The sequence below is a fragment of the Athene noctua genome, chromosome 6 (genome assembly GCF_965140245.1).
Source record: "Athene noctua chromosome 6, bAthNoc1.hap1.1, whole genome shotgun sequence".
In the NCBI taxonomy this organism is placed as follows: domain Eukaryota; kingdom Metazoa; phylum Chordata; class Aves; order Strigiformes; family Strigidae; genus Athene; species Athene noctua.
The window spans coordinates 10,604,580-10,621,530 of record NC_134042.1 but is presented as its reverse complement, the minus strand read 5'-3'; the positions used below and the strand labels follow the sequence as shown (position 1 = coordinate 10,621,530).

Genomic DNA, 16,951 nt, shown 5'->3' with positions numbered 1-16,951 from the left:
ATAAACTTTTATTTCAGGGCAAGTACTGTCAATGGTAACCACCATGCTGGAGAGTTGTATTGCTAGTTCATGTATAAGGAAAAATCAACCCCATAATGCCACCACTCACTTCTGATAGCATTTTGTATACTCTTTGTATTTATGTAGATTGCAACACTAACCCAAAGGAGCATCACTATCATGGACTGTTGTTGGGAGAAGCCATTGAGTGGATTTATCTCATAGTAGCAAAGTGAGACTACTGACTATTTTGAAGAAGGAAAGATAATGTTTTTCTTACTGGCTTTTTCTTACTCCCTAGAAGCCAGATTGTCTCCTTGGGCAGCATATAGTTAGTAAGGACTTAAGCTTTGCCTTGTGCAGAGGGTTATGTTACTTTTTTTGTGTGTTTTTAATTAAAATAATTTTGGTGTTGCATACTGGAAAGTACGGGCAAAGGGTTTGGATTCGAGACCACTTCTGACTGAGGAGTTTTTATAGTTGTGGTTCAGAACGTTTGCAAGACAAAAACTGGTATTTCATGCCCTACATGTCTACATCTTATAAGAAAATAAATGTTCTGATCTGGTATACGTAATGTAGCCTTGTCTTCTCTCTTCTCTCTCTGTAGCATTAATGGGTAGGAAGAAGATGTATGTAAATATATTGCCTGTGGTTGATGTAGAAACTTACTCAGTTTGTTGTTCCTGTCCAGAATTGTTTACACATTCTTAAAATCTAGATCACATTATTTAGGTGAAGTGAGGAGATGGTTAGACCTCAGTGTTCACAACAGACTCCTGGGTTTGATTTTTTTAAATTGGACTAAGTCAGACAACTTAATACTTTCTCATCTGTGTCCTGTGCTAAAAATATTTTTTTTCTCCTTTCCATGATAGCTACTACAAGGGATGACTTAGTGTTTGAACTGTTCATTGACTAAAGCTGAGCAGTATCGATACCAGGTGGCTTTAAATGATGAGAAATAGGTAAATAGCTTAGGTAGAGCTTGCATAGTCATGGATGGCAGAAATCAAGGTTGTGACAGCAGCACTAATAGACTTGCACAGTTCATCTGTGTGGTTTGTTTTTCCTTGCTATCACACTCTTAAAAACAATGTGATGGTACTTCTTGTTTTCGTATCCATTTTGCTGAAAAAATGGGGAATGGATTAAAATGCAAGTTACTTGTGCAAAGGAAGACATTTTAAAAGTGTGTTAGTCTTTACAATGTGCAAAACGAAGAAACAGAGAAACTATGCAATGCTGTTGGGGGTAACCTTGCAGTCACAGGGTTTGGAAGGTAGGAAAAATAAATACTGCTGGTTTAATGCTGTGAGCCCTTTTTCTTCCTAAGTTCAAATAATAAAATCTTGCAAGCTGTTGATGAACCAGTGTTTAAGCTGGCTTCTGTAACCTTCCAGCTGCGTATGTTAATACACATTTTCAGATAGTTCAGACCATAAATGCATTGGTGTTTTCAAAGTGCACAAAAGCCTTGTTTCCTATGACTGCTATGTTTCTGATTCTACTCTTGACTGTACTAGCATTATAAAAGAAGAGAATGGGTTTGGTTTTTTTAAGGAGCTCTGTAGCTATGCCTAGTGTTTACTCTGCCATTACTTTTTTAAAAAAAAAAAAGGGGGGGGGGGGGAGGGTGCATAGTGGTGATTTTTTTTTTTTCTTCAAGAGATTGAAACTGAAGAAACAACTACACTTTTATAGCTCCACAAATCATAAAAATATTGTGTGTGTGCAAAGTGAGTTCAACAGCCTTAAATACATGTGAATACTCTCTAAGTCTACAAATGTGCTAACTGCTCACATCCTTCCAGCAGCAACCTTGCAGGCTCCTTCCAAGATGGTGAAGGCTGGAAAGTGAAAATGTAAAACTTGGACGGCAGTTGGGTAGTTTTTCAGGAGTGGTTAGTTTAGCATGTTACACATGCAGGCACAAGTGCATGTATAGGGGCACGTATGGGAAAACAACGTAGTCAGTGGACTTGGATGTGTTGGAAGGTTGTAAACCAGTTTGTTTTATTTTCCTTTGAAAAATAAGGTGTGGGACCATTAGTATAACCCGTGTTGATCTCCTTATGTATTGAACAGGCCACAGACATTTCGGAACCTAGTCTTGGTAAGACAAATCGGAGATTGGATTATTTATTTTCCTGAAAATTCCAAGTGATGGCAAATCTGCTGCCATCCTTGGTAAATGGAGATTTGAATTTATTACTGCATTCTGTGTTTTAGAAATAGTAATTTAGAAACTGTGCTTCACTGTTCAGTTCCTGGTTTTTAGCCTGCTCAGACCTTTGTAACTTTGCTTGCTAGCTTGAAGAGTCTTTCTTTTACTCTCATTTTTTTTCTTCCTCGTGTAAGTAATTTGACTGCAAACAAATGTCCCAACAGCTTTCTTCCTCATCAGATAAAGTGAGCTCCTTGTGTCCTTGCTGTCTGGCATATTATCTAATCCTGCAATTATTTCTGTGGTTCCTCTCTGAACTTTCTTCAATTTACCTCCTCTTGCTGCTCTGTTCTACAGGGACCTAGCTTAGAAACACAGATGGTGGAAGATGAAACTGAGACAGCAAGTGAAGAATTGCCTCCTCATCTGCGGGAAGAGCCTCCTGAAGGTACAGTACTAGTAGTCAATATAAACTCTTTGCATTAAATTGGGGAAAATGTTCTGACCAAGGAAGTCGTCTTTATCTAGCTATCTGACTTGAGAGCCTATGTCGGCCCATTTTCTGAGAGAGATAAAGCTTTGTCAATGCTGACAGCTGAGCCAACCTCCCAGCCAGAGGTCTAGCCAGCCTCTAAGCCTACCTCTGCAGTCAAAGAAATCTGCACCCACTGAGGTGCAGACATGGTTCTGCATTCTCTTTGACAATATGGTTTCTGATTAAAATTGCCCTGCTTGATTATCCTGGGATTAGGAATAAATCCAAGTTTAGGAATAAAATGCTTCCTCTGCTGTCTTGTTTGTGATGTTTTGGGCCTTCATTAGGGAAGACTTCCCAGGCAGTCATCAATTCTCTCCTTATCTCTCTCTGCAGCATCCTGTTATTGAAATTGTCCCCAGCAGAGACTTGTCAAAGTTAGGTATTCTAGTGATTTTGTTTCTTTCCACTCTCTCTCTTGGAAGGCGGTTTAGCCATCTGAGGAGGAGGCAGTGAGATGCTGTCAGTCAGTAGGAGGCTCAAAAATGCCAATTTTAATTAAAAACCTTGTTTGAAATGATATGCCCTGGATTTGTACAGGGAATGGATTTTTCCCGCTGTGTAAATGTTGCAGACATTGTATATATGCAACAAAGTAAGTGTTGCTTTCTTTTCAATAGAAGTTGCTAACATTGCTGTAAGTGAGGATACGTTTTGAGCTTTGTCTCCAATTCAGTGTCTTCTAAAACAATCACTCATAATCATTGTGGACAGCTTAACCCAGAGAATGCTGAGATTCTTATTAGCAACTTACTGTTAAAATGCTATGACATGTCTCTGGGAAACATAAATGTGTGTTATATTTTTCCTTTAAGAGAATATGATGCTGATGCAGTATTTATACTCTATGGGAATATGAACCAAGTAGATGGTTTTAGGAGTTTGCTGCTCCATCCCTTCTTGTTGGGCCTTCTGTTACAGTTTTCTCATTAAGCTGTAATTTTTTGTTCTGCCATTTCATATACTCTGTGCTGGCAATTGCAGTGTATAGAGGTAAGTGAAAGGCAGGTTTCCTTTTGCAACTCCTATCAAAGCCAGAAGGAAATAAATGTGGAAGATACTGTAATTAATATATATATATATATATATATATATATACACAGAGGATATAATCTTGTGGGGTTGTTCCCCCCTCCCCCCTCCTTTTTTGTAAGTAATGTACTGTCAGCATGTAATGACAGTGCATTGTTGGGAGTAGGAATTCTGGTCACTAGCTGGAGCTGATGGTTGCGTGAGCCTGGAGACCATATTCCGGAATGTAAAACACTGGAGATCATCTTATCTCATCAGTTTACTAGGAACACTCTTGGATTTTGGACTGTCTTTGAATTGTGTAATCAGAAGGGTTTTTTTTGATGTGACTACTTTTGCAAACTAAGTTCTTGTAATTGAAAGTGTTTGCTTTTGCCTGCAAGCCTGCTGGTTTGAATGATGATGAAAAATGTCAGTATTAATATTCCACTTCTGTGGCTCGTTGTGTGGCCTGGGAGAAGTATGTGCTCTGGATATGCCTAATTTGGTGGTGTGGGGAAAAAGCTGTAACAGTTGAGTTGATTTTCTTAAGCAGTGGTACAGTAGATACTGTGAGTTCTTTTAAAGTCTGAGCTCAGTATGTACTTTTAAACTTTACAGTGATGTTAAGAGTAGCAAAATAGGAGGGGTATTGAGAGCACAACTGAAACTAGAGACTGCTTGGGAGAAGAGGTGGGAGAAACTGCTCCTGAAAGATAAACATCAGGATTATGTGGCTTTGTGTATTAGTGGAGCTGAGTAACAGGAGTCTTCCTTAGAAGCTGCTGTCTACCAACATAGACCAACCAGAATTACTGTAAAGATCATGTAGTTGCAGGACTGATTATAAATACCCCATGAAACCAATAGATCTCTGAAGTTCTTTTACTATTAAATGCCATTCAGTACTATCTTCCTGTTGTTGCTCTGCTGCTGATTTCTGGTTTCCTAGTTAAATCAAGCACTTTGCAATAAATAAATAAACCATGTTGTCATGACTACTGTGCTCTTGTTTCCTGGGATCTATGAATTGGAGACTCTGTCTGCTTGCCTTCTGATAATGAGTGCATAAGGGATGGAAGGCTCTCCAGAGTCAGTGTCTTTCTAGCATAATCCATTATTTCAGCAGACTGCATCATAGTGACTTTTGTTTTCTAGCTTGCACTGTGTATTTACTCCCCTCCTGAAAGGAGGGGAGTTGGAAGCACTGTGCTATATAAATACTGCAGTAAAATACTTATGACAGCCCCTGAAGGGGACAGTAAAATGTTTCTGAACAGTATTGCAGTATGGCCTTCTACAAATAAAGGGACAATTTTACAAGTCCATCATGTATGTAACTAAATTGAAGAGGGGTATGTGTGTGGGTAACAAGTGGTATAGAACCACAAACACTGGTTTCAGGTGTAGTGTGGCAGTCTGCCAGTATTTGAGACAAGAGTTTTGTGGTTTGAAAAAGAGGTTAACCAGGAGATTCCTGAAAGGTACCCAAGGCAGGGGCTGGCATCTGTGTGTAACCTGAATCCATTTGTTATCTGCTGTCAAAGTTAACTTTAAAATATCTAAGTCTACGGAGTAAATGAGTAAAAATCACAGCTGACACAAGATCCTGTAAGTTGTTAGGTATCGAAGAGGGCTTTTCATTCTGTGAGGAAGATGCGTCATCACCACAGGCGTGGATGCACTGTGCCCCGTCCCGCAGTGACGCGCAGACAGCGCACCCGCCGCCGCGGGGCCGGGGCTGGCCCGGGGGGCGGCGCTGGGCGGGGGGCGGGCCGCGGCCGCCGGGGGGCGCTGCAGGCCCGGCCATGGCGCCGCGGGCCCGGCCGTGCCGCCGCCATTCCCGCCGGGGCCGGCCCGCCCCGCGCCCCGCTCCGCTCCGCGGGCTGCGCCAAGCCCCGAGCGCAAACCATCTCTTGCGCACATCCCGCCGAACGACAGGAACCGCTTAAACCTATGAACGCCTCTCCCCTTAGCTACGCTGGGATATTCCAAGGGAAGCTTTCCTTGCTTTCCGCCTCAGGAAGGCTGTTTATACCTTAATGATGTTTTACCTCTTGACTTCACGTTCCATCTGCACAATTCACATTTTTAATTTAAAATTTTTGTTGTTCTCCCTTCATCTTTCCTTTCTCTTCGATCGGGTTAACGTACTCCCCCCCCTCAGTGAAAAGGCAAGTGGGGGGGAGCATTTGGAGTGCTGCTCAGGCTAATGTGCTTAACACTGCACAGAGAAGGCTGTGTGTAGGGCAGATTTACCGTCACCCAACAGTGAAGGGCAGCGAGCTCTGGAGAGGACCGAGTCTGTTTTAAATGGTATGAAAAGCTTTCCTCTTTGCAAGACGTTCAGCACGGCTCATCTGTGTTGCCACATGTTTGAGCACTGAGCTACTTCTCGGTAGACTCTATGTGATCTCAGATGTTTGCCGTTAAGTGGCAGTCTGATCGTAGTGAGAGAGCTAGATTCAGTTACCAAAGTACAGCAAGACCTTGCTGTATCTGTTGCTTCTTTACCCAGCACTTCAGAATTCTGTTGCTGATCATTTAATACAGTGCACTATTAATTGCTATCATCACCTCACTTTTCTGTCCTTTTCCATTAAATTACGTAAGGAGAGTGATAGCAATGAAATTTGATGGTGATTAAATCTTTTGTGACGTGATCCATTACGAAATGCCAGCATCTCCTTTGTTGGACAACTCGGATCCTGATTTCTTCTGTGTGATGAATCGGTGATCCTGAGCTGCTTCTCCATCCTGTTGTCAGTAGGTTGAGAGGGGTGATCCTTCCCCTTTATTCAGCACTGGTGAGGCCACACCTGGTATACAGTGTCCACTTCTGGGCTCCCTAATATAAGAGACATGGAGATACTGGAAAGAGTCTAGCGAAGGGCCATGAAGATGATTAAAGGACTGGTGCATCTCTCCTATGAGTTAAGGCTAAGAGAACTGGAACTGTCCAGCCTGGAGAGGAGAAGGATTGGGGGATCTTAATCAGCGTGTACAAATACCTGAGGGAAGGATGTAGAGAAGACAGAGACAGTCTCTTTTCAGTGGTGCCCAGCAACAGGATAGGAGGCAGTAGACACACTGAAACACAACTGAACACAAGGCAACACTTCTTCACTGTGAGGATGACCAAGCACTGGAATGGCTGGCCAAGAGAGGTTGTGGACTCTCCCACCTTGGAGATATTCAAAAGCTACCTAGATGTAGAGTCATTAGAACAGTTTGGGTTGGAAGGGACCTTTAAAGCTCATCTAGTCCAACCCTCCTGCAGTGAGCAGGGACATCTTCAGGTAGATCAGGTTACTCAAGAGTCCCCTCCAACCTTGAATGTTTCCAGGGATGGAGCATCTACCACGTCTTTGGGCAACCTGTTCCACTAGTGTTTCACCACCTTAATTGTAAAAAATTTCTTCCTTATATCTAGTCTGAGCATGGTCCTGGGTAGCCTGTTCTAAGGGACCCTGCTTGAGCAGGGGGTTGAGCCAGATGATCTCCAGAGGTCCCTCCCAACCTCAACTATTCTGTGATGCTCTACCTCATATGTACTATCTCTGTGTATTTAAAGTCTCTTTCTGAAGTCCCTGCATATATCCTCTGTTTATTACACTCTGACGGGCCAAGTAGGTATCCTCTGTCAAACTGCTAAATGTTACACGTTTTGGGAGTGCATCATTGGTAGATACTGGGGTATGGCTGTAGTTTCTTTTGGCCCTACATGGCTAACTAGTACTGAGTATGCTAAAGCTTATTGCAAGGTAATATGGTCTGACTGAAAAGCTCTGTCATTGGTTAACAACAGCATTGGTTACTCCCCTCTTGGGAGTTTACAAACCAGTTCTTTCTTCCATGGTATTTAAGTATTAAGCATTAAGATTTTATCAGCCAACCTACTACAATCAATTTGGCAATAAGCCTGTGTCTTGTGTCTGAACCGTCTGCTATCTCTTCTGCAGTTTTCAGACCTAGCAGAGATGTTCCTTCTTTGTTGCAGACAGATTAGGCCTTGTGGAGTAAAGCTTTATTAGAAGCAATGGGTCTTAGCAGCTCTGCAGTATATAACAAATCTTGGGAAATTTACTTTCCAAATAACTGTGGTGTTCCTAATTCAAATTGTTTTACGCTTGCTGTGGGTAAAGAGTGCACGGATAGTTACTGTAAATCAGATGATTTGCACCAATTTAGAACATAGTATCTTGTGTGAGCCTTATAATCTGTCTCTGTGGAGGCATATAGCCTTTTTTGCTGTTTTATATCTTCTGCAAGATAAAAGTATATTGCATACTGTTGCAGGAAGCTTTAGGACTTCTTATCCACAGTTTGAGACTCTCCGATCCAAACTGTCTGGGAGTTTTGTAGATATACTTAGTGAGTATACCTCAACACCCCCCCACCCCCCCAAATTACTGTTGTGTTTCAGTTGAGGTACTATCATGCATTTGAAATTTCTGAAATTAATTAGACTTTTAACTTCCTGTTGGAGTATTCTCTTAGAAGAAGGTGGCAATTTATTGAAGCCAGCAGATGCCAGACGAACATGCTTGTTTAGGCATCTCATCTGAGATGAGACATTCAGTTCAAGTCCATGATATAGGTGTGTAACTTTGAAAAGGTATATTTCTATAAACAGATCCAGTTTTGATGAATGGCTGGCACTTTTCCAATTAGTTTGCTTGAAGTGTTCTTTACAGAGGACAGTTTCCATCAGAGACAAAGTTTTACTGTTGGGCCAAATGTTTGCTGCAGTAATTGCCATACCAAGATTTAAATGCTGCAAACTTGAGCTGCACCATGTTTTGCATCTTCTTGTTGCAAGTAATGTTTAGTATCTCTGTCTCCGCACTGTCTGTATCCAAATAACAGCAAAGAAATCACCTTGGAAAATGGTGCAGTTAATAGCAATTCCATTTCCTTTTGGTGTTTATCTCTGTACTAAAAACTGTTGCTTTTTCTTGTATAAACTAACTTTGATAAAGTTGCCCATTGCATACTACGCACTACATGTGTGTAGCCTTCATCTACTGCATACATACATAAGTATGTGTGTATTTGTCTGGTGGGCTACATATCTTGGAAGTTCTCTTAAGCTGTCAGTGCAAAACTACGGTATCTGCTAATCAGTCTCCAGCCTTCCGAACTGAAATCACTTATTTTGGTGTGCTGCCTCCTGAGGTCCAACAGTCAAATCCTCATACAGAGGAGCTCTTGAAATGATCTGCTTTTTTTTGTCTAATGGCCAGTTGGCTACGTTCTCAGCCTGGATTCACCTCTGCAGTTCTGTGGTTTTATAACTAAAGCAGAAGGCTGGGAACTGGGACAGCTCTCATCTATTCTAGCTCTGCTGTTGACTTACTCTGTGGCCCTAGTCAAGTAGTTTGGCCTTCCTTGAACCATAGTATTCTTTGTGTATGAAACAGAAATGACTGTTCTTTTTCACTGTCCTCATTTATAAATAAAATTGTTAACTTTTTAGGCTTCTAGAGGTAGAAGGTACTTGAAAATTGAAATAGAAGATGTGATCATAATGTATAAATAATACAAAACTTTGCCTGATATATAACTTGTCAGGCTTTTTTTGAGTCCTCAAAAAGGTGGTTGGGCTTGTCAGACAACTTCAAATAGGGAGGAAGCTTTCTTAAAAAGCAGAGAAAGAAATTAGCAGTGAGGCTGTCTGTTCTTTGGAGCAGGGACTTTATGTACCTGGTGTGTCCTCTCCCCTGTAAAAACATTTCCTGAGCTACTTCTGTAAACGGCCTGGGGCTGAAGAGCAGCATTTCGGTATCATCTGTCTCTCTTTAAGGCACAGATTCCTTGCAGCCATACTCTTCTGTTGGCTAAAACAGTTCTTGTTTCTGTGAAAGAAATGACCTGGAGTGTCAGCACAGTCCTGTGCTCAAAGTCTAAGTATTTCTGCTAGAGCTGTGAAATGCTTTCACGTATATCCAGGTTCTAATGGTGTGTTTCTGTTTAATTTATTATCATAATTGCTTTGGTAAAAGCTGAGATGCTTCTTTGTTTAAATTCTGCAGTGGCTATATTGGCTTCCTCGTGCTGTATTTACTTTTGTTCTCTGGGGGAAATCAGCAACCTGAAATGGGAATAATACTCAACCAGTGTCTGTGTGTACCCCTTTTTTCCTCTTTCACCCCCCCCAACCCTTCTGCATTGCTGCTGCTGTATGCTTGCTTCTAGCAACGGACATCTTCCATTCAGGATCTGTGTTACATGGTCTCCTAGAAACAGCATGAAAGCTATTTAAATTGTTTTTATTCCACTTCTCCTTCTGCCCTATTCTTTCCTCTTCACTATTTTCATATGATATAATGAGATGTTACTTTGACAGCTCAGCATCCCTTTTCTCTAGCCTACTCCATGCCTTGCAAATCATTCTGTCACTAAGTGTTGTATGTGTGCACAGCATATGCTGTTAATGGCAGCATAAATAGCCGCCAAGTGCCTGGCGGATTCCAGAAGAAAGGTTCTTGTAACTTAAGTGTGGGAAACCTCTTATCAGTGAATCTCGCTAATACAGTAATGTTGTGAAGTGACTCAATAACCATCTGGTTTTCCCTGAGGGTGTTTGCACATTGGATGGGGCGACAATAGTTTTGCTGTTTGCCTTGGCATAGTAACTGTAAGTAACCTGCATCATCCAAATGTAAAGACATTTCAGGGTGAAGGGCCAGTGGGAAGCCTCTGTCAGAAGATAAATCATTATCAATTCCTGGTGAACTGTTTCATTCTAGCAATAGGGTTTTGAACTGCAGGAGAGAATTCTGTTTTGTGAGTGAAAGCATATCTTATTACCTGGCTGAAGTGGCAGACATTTGTCACTGTTTTTATACTAGAGATGTGTGAAATTATGAGTATGTATTTTTCATTTTGAGGGGCAAATACATTAACATAGAGATGCAGCCAATTGTTTTTAAATAAATCTTTTGGTCTTGTAGCTATTGGTAGAGTTCAAAAGCTGAAAAAAAAGGTGGTTCTTATTTGGTCCTAATGGACTAAAAAAAGAGGCAAGCAAGTCTTGCTTACTTAAAGCTACAGCCTGAAGTACTAAATAAGAATGAGCAATGCAGTAAATCCAGGTCAGGAGTGAAATTGAATCGCTATATCAGTGTGTTAACAATGATGATATCTTGAACTGCTAAACCATCAGAGTATTATAGCAGGCAATTAAATCATAAGGTCGGTACATGAGGCTGTTAATTCTGCCTCAGAACTGAGTGAAATGCCCAGTTAGCATTTCATAAACATCTGTAGTTTCAACCTGGCTGCCTGTCTCGATTTCAGCTGTTTTGTGAACAATTTGAGGCAGCACTTTGATTACCAGTATGACTGTACGATTGCACTAATCTGCCCCCCCCCCCCCCCCCCCCCCGAACTGATAATTTTGGATCACAAAAGCAGTCTTATTCTGAATGGTGGGTTTCTTTTCAAAGCTGCTCATGAACTTAAGGTTGAACTGTAAAAATGAGGGGGCTTGTGTCAATTTTCTTGCCCTCTGGGATAGTATTCTAGAAAATCTTCATCTACTTTGAAATTGGGTAGAACTCTAGAGTAATTTTTATAGATAACAGTCTTGCACTCTCATTTATTTTCTGGTCACAGTGAAGACAAATGCATCTTCCTTATTAATGTGGAGGATTCTCAAGCCATTGTAATACACTTCTGTGGCCTGTTATGGGCGATATGTCATCTTTCTGTCCAGCTGACACTTGACTGGTCAGAAGGAGTTTAAGGCTAAATTTTATGTTTACTCCTATCTTCTTTGTTATGCTCTCTCTATATCATATTACATATTACTGTTTTCAGTTTTTGCCAAAAGTATGTAATATACAGTGGGACATACCTGCTACAGAAATTTTAGCTGGCTTTATATTTCTGGAGTCTTGTATTATGAAAAATTAATGTCTTTTTTCAGATCATATCCAAAAGGAAATGACATAAATATTCTTCATATAAAATACTAAATCCAGTTTGCAAGTAATGCTAAAAATTTGGCCATGGCATTTCTGTGAATTGTGAGAAGGTCTTAGGATCTGGGATTGTTAAAAGAATGTCTTGGAAACTTCTTATGGTAGAAAGAACAGATTTATCGTCTTGAACTATAACAAATTTTATTTTCTAGCACCTGAGACCTGATCTTTGGAATAAGTGAGAAGTGTTCAAGAGGTATGCAGGAGACGAACATTTTACAATGTAGCTGTGTGAGCCATTCACCAAAATACCTGTTCGTCCATTTTAGACTGAAAGAAACTTAGTAATGTGGTTGGCTTCTACTGCTTTTACCTTTCTGGAACTTAAATTTTATTGTACAGGTATAACAAAAAACCCCAAACATATTCTGCCTATGCAGAAGTTCAAAGTCTAAGATTGCTGTTTGTTTCCTTCCCCCTTACTCCCAACTTATCCAGAGATTTGTGTGTGGTGGTGGTATGTTCTGGATCTTGTTTTTTGTTAGATTGTTTGCCCTTAGAAAGTTCCTGTATCTCTTAAATACAAAATTAGAATAATTCTAGGTAATTATAGGAAGTCATCCTTCTGGTTAAGCCAGCCATTTGTATGTATTCAGTACTGGAAAGTGTGTTGTATAAAGTGCCCAGTATCTCTCACTCATCCCTCCAAAAGCCAAAGAATAAACCCCCAAGATTTAATACAATGTTATTACATTATGTTAAAGTTAGGGCTTGCTTTGGGAAATGCAAATTGAGGCTGCAAGTTTGGTTTAGTGTTTTTATGGCTTGAGAATGTTATTGTTACTGTTATTGCAGTATTTTGTTCCTAGCATCTTGAGGGCTGTTTTTTGCTCAAAATATTTGACTTATTTAATCAAGGAAGTGGGTAAGTTCTTCCAGTATATGGATCTTATACCTTTATGTTAAAAAATGAAAGAACATGTTTACCAAGTTGGAATATTGCCTAAAAAACTTCTTTATGCTATGTAAAGAAATCTGTTTCCTGTGAGATCTGCAGAAATTTAAAAGATTATGATTAGCTGAACTCAGCTGTAATTGAAATACAGTTTGGTCATTGGTTTAAGCTTAGCGTGTGCCCACACAGCTACTGGAAGCGGTGTTCCTACATTCAGCCCTGGTTGCGGGTTACCAGTTTTGCCCCACTGCACGGCCCTGTCTGTTGGGTTCCTGGCACAAAAGCACCCAAAGACAGACAGTGTGTCTTCCTGGAGACAGCGTGCACGTAACCAGAGTGAGTTAACATGCACCTCAGTCCTGTGGACGGTTGATTGAAGGATGGGTTGTGCAGCTGAGCAGAGCCTGCAGCCTGAATGTGAACTTGTATGGAACCTATGGACAAGCTTTGGGTCCGGTATGTGCTGTGGGGCTCTCCTGGCTTCTTCCTCATTGTTCTAGCCACAGACATAATTAAAAACCTCTTTTTGTGACGGCATACGGGAGGTCATGTTTTGATGTCCGTGTTTCTAGCAACTTCAGTGTAGCGCAGTAATTAAGATAATGAGGAAAGCAGAGGGATCTTGGCTTTCAAACTTAGTCCTGCTGGCTCCGATCCAAGTATCATTAATATGACATGAGACGTTTCGTTGGTATTTGATTAACTGGGAGGCTTGTTCTTGTTTTGTGTGACACATTGTAAGTTAACCACCCGGCATGCTGACATGTGCGATTAAAAACAAACACTTAAACCTAAATTGAGAAGCTGACTGCCAAGTGCACCGCAGGGAGGAGCCTGAGCCCTGAGGGACGCAGCCGGGATAGGTCTTGCTGACTTCGGTACAGATCCGGCCTCGGCAGCTTTTGAGGTCAGTGCTGTATTCACACTTATTTGTTTTTAAACGTTTTCTTCAGCGGTCTTGTGCAGTTAGAACACTCCTGACAAAATCTGGGAATGGCAAATGCGATTTGTGTTGTTCGGGCGGGCTGCCCCGCGGTGCCGGTCCCCTGTTGTGCAGCGGCGGCGGGCAGCGGCTGCGGGCAGGCTGGTGTCCCGCCATCCGGTGACGGTTGTGGGCAGGCTGGTGTCCCGCCATCCGGTGACGGCGGCGGGCAGCGTGCTGTCCCGTCGTCCCGCCTGGAAACGCTCTCCGGGCACGGGGGTTTTCCGTGCCTGGCTCCCGGGAGCCCACCAGAGGGCTGCCAAGGGCCGGCCCAGGCCGCCTCCGCCTGCTCAAGCCTGGCTTAGGCCTGTGATGGCAGGTATGATCACAGTAATAGAGCGGCCTCTTTTGTTCTATCACAAGCTTACATTTGCTGTTTCCATGAGTTTAAACTCCAGGACATCAACAATGTCTCTGGACTTTCTTGTTTTATAACTATTTAATTTCACAAATAAAAGTTGAAGAGTAAGCAAAACTGCTTTTCCCTCTAGTTCCCTTCTCAATCTCTTCTTCGTTGTAAGGTTTTTAACCTTCCCTTTCTTGTTAAGGTTCTTGGTGTAGAAACCATTCCACGTTTCCCAGTCAGTAGCAGGGGGTAACTTTAAACGAAGCCTTACCCAGACAGGGAACTAGGTTTATGGCTACTAAATATCCAAAGGAGTGAAAACTGTAGCATGCACAATAGCTGTAGAAGTCTTGATAACCCCTAGCTTTATTTTCAGACCTGAAGTGTGCTTCACAGCGTAACAAGAAACCTTCTGCTGATTCAGTGGGCACTTTCAATTCCACTTAAAGCAATATGTGCCCTCTGACCTGTTTCCAGACAGATGCGCAATGCTTATAAAAACACACAGATCCTCTTGTCTGGAACTGCTGATCGACATCATGTGGTGTTGCCCAGAGCTGGGTGGCCTCAGAGGGCCCCTGCTAGCTCCTCCTGGAAGGGGAGAGAGGTGTGGAGAGGTGGGGACTCTCAGCCCAGTGATGGGGTGAGCTGTGGTTGCTTCCATGCACAACTCCTGGGGCTGTTCTCGTTTGGTCGGCTCCACAGCTGAATGCTTTTCTTGCAGTTTGTCTGCTGATTTATTCCTGAAGCGGAGCAGTTCTGTTATTGACTCTGTGAGAATGTGTTAGAAAGTATTTTGGGGAAGGGGTAAGCAAGCCTTGTATAAAGCTATTTTGTTCTTGAACACCAGTGTCTGCTTTCTTTTCCTTTGAGGCAGGTGTAGGGAAGGAAAATAAATCTTCAAATGTACCTGCTAATTCCCAAGTTGAGATTTTAGTCCTTTTGTTTGGTATGATTTTTCTCCCAGAGGAACAAATTTTATGCTTGCAGATCATGGACTGTGACTAGAGTAGAGGGAAAACAGCAGCAGCAGCAAGTGAACTGCTGGGAGGGGACACACACGCCCGCACACACATTTTCCTGCTGCTGTCATGAATTAGAGCCAGAAAGAGAAATCTGTAAAGACACTTAAAGTACGGAACAAATCCAAATAGTCGGAGACTCCATGACACATTGGCACTTCTTTTAAATGACCTGTGAATTTATAGTAGCTTCTGGCTAAAAAGTGTTTTCAGAGTAAAAGAACAGAGTGTTTTTTCACCTGACTCTTCTTCATGCAGCACAAAAAAAGTCAGGACTTCAGATGGAGATAAGGAGGGTCCTGGGAGGGCAGGTTGGGAAAAAATATTCTGACAGCCTCTCAGCAGGACCTAGTTGGAGTCCATTAGTAGTCACAGGTTTGATTTGAGATCATGAGAAAGCTTTTAGTTCAGAGAAGCTAACCATCCCCTGCCCTCAGTTTGTCCTGAACAAGCTTTTGTTCTCAGATGGTCACTTGAGCTAAATTACTTTTCTCTGCCACCCTGGAAAACAGATCTGTGAGTAATGAGTTGACAGGAAAACAATCTTCAACCCTACTTGGAGTACCTAAGATATATTTGGGCCGCTACAAGTGATAAATAGGGGAAGGATAGTCTTTGAATTGCACAACAACTTTTAACTGCATATTTAGCTCTTGTTGCTAAAAATTTTGGTCAGGTTTTTCCTTTCAGACATCCAGCCCTTCAGGTGTAGAACTCAATCTCTTTTTGGACAGCTAGGAGTTTCACACTGTTTAAAGGGTGAGTTTGAGGGGTGAGCCTTACCCCATGTATTTTTCCATTTCAAGTGCTAGGTTTGGAATGGACACTATTTGAATTTAAAGCTGTCTTCATTGTAACATGGCAAGATACATTACTTTGGTTGAGAAAGCAATGTGATGTTAAAAAGTAAAGCAGTAAATACATGCAAAACTGAGTGAGTTTAGGAAAAGGAGGGAGGAAGTACAGGAAGGGAAGAAAGGTAGGTAAACTGACTTTGGTCAAGATTTTGACAGGACTGTAATAACCTTAAATGAGATTTGTCCCCAGCAGACACTGAAGGCATCTTGACCTTTTTTAACTCTGATTTATTCATCGTGGGAATGGATTTTGTACCTCATCCATTCTGTGACTGATGGGCAGGAGTAATTTCTCTCAGTACAGATGAGTATGCTGTGCTAGACTCCATTTGCCACACTGACAGGAGCAGAGTGCCATCAGCCACAGACTTAGCTGAAGAAACATTTTTCCTTCTTAGTCTTGCACTCTAACGTGTGCATGATATATATATAACAGTAGGATGGGGGGAAGGCTACTGAATTGTATGAAACTTGAGTTGTGAATTTCCTCTACTGTCTGAAATCTTCTCAAATCACAAGGAAAAGGAGTAACTATGACTTTGTTTGAAAGAATTCAAAGGGGGGGGGGGGGGGGGGGGAGCAGTGAAGAATGTTCCCTCCTACCCCCGATCCCACTCATGCTCTTTTTCCTGTAACACTATTTTATGCTTACATGTAATAGAATCATAGAATGGTTTGTGTTGGAAGGAACCTTAAAGACCGTCTAGTTCCAGCCCCCTGCCACGGGCAGGGACACCTTCCACTAGAGCCCAGGTTGCCCAAAGCCCCGTCCAACCTGGCCTTGAACACTGCCAGGGAGGGGGCAGCCACAGCTTCCCCGGGCAACCTGTGCCAGTGTCTCACCACCCTCACAGTGAAGGATTTCTTCTTTAGATCTAATCTAAATCTGCCCTCTTTCAGTTTAAAACTGTTACCTCTCATCCTGCCCCTGCATCCCTTGATCAAGAGTCCCTCCCCACTTTTCCCATAGCCCTATTTAAGTATTGGAAGGCTGCTGTAAGGTCTCCCCAGAGTCTTCTCTTCTCCAGCTGAACCCCCCCAACTCTCTCAGCCTGTCCTCACAGGGGAGGTGCTCCAGCCCCCCAAGCATCTTTGTGGCCTCCTCTGGACCTGCTCGAGCAGATCCGTGTCCTTGTGATGTTGGGACC

General features: G+C 42.2%; 1 protein-coding gene across 1 annotated transcript in view; it reads left to right on the top strand.

The window, feature by feature from the left end:
- The window catches only part of LOC141962028 (transmembrane protein 263-like), a 203,196-nt gene that overhangs the window by 11,684 nt on the left and 174,561 nt on the right, over positions 1 to 16,951 (top strand). The window contains exon 2 of the mRNA XM_074909530.1: positions 2,525 to 2,615. Coding sequence (XP_074765631.1) covers positions 2,525 to 2,615 — 91 coding nt within the window. The remainder of the gene's footprint in view (positions 1 to 2,524; positions 2,616 to 16,951) is intronic.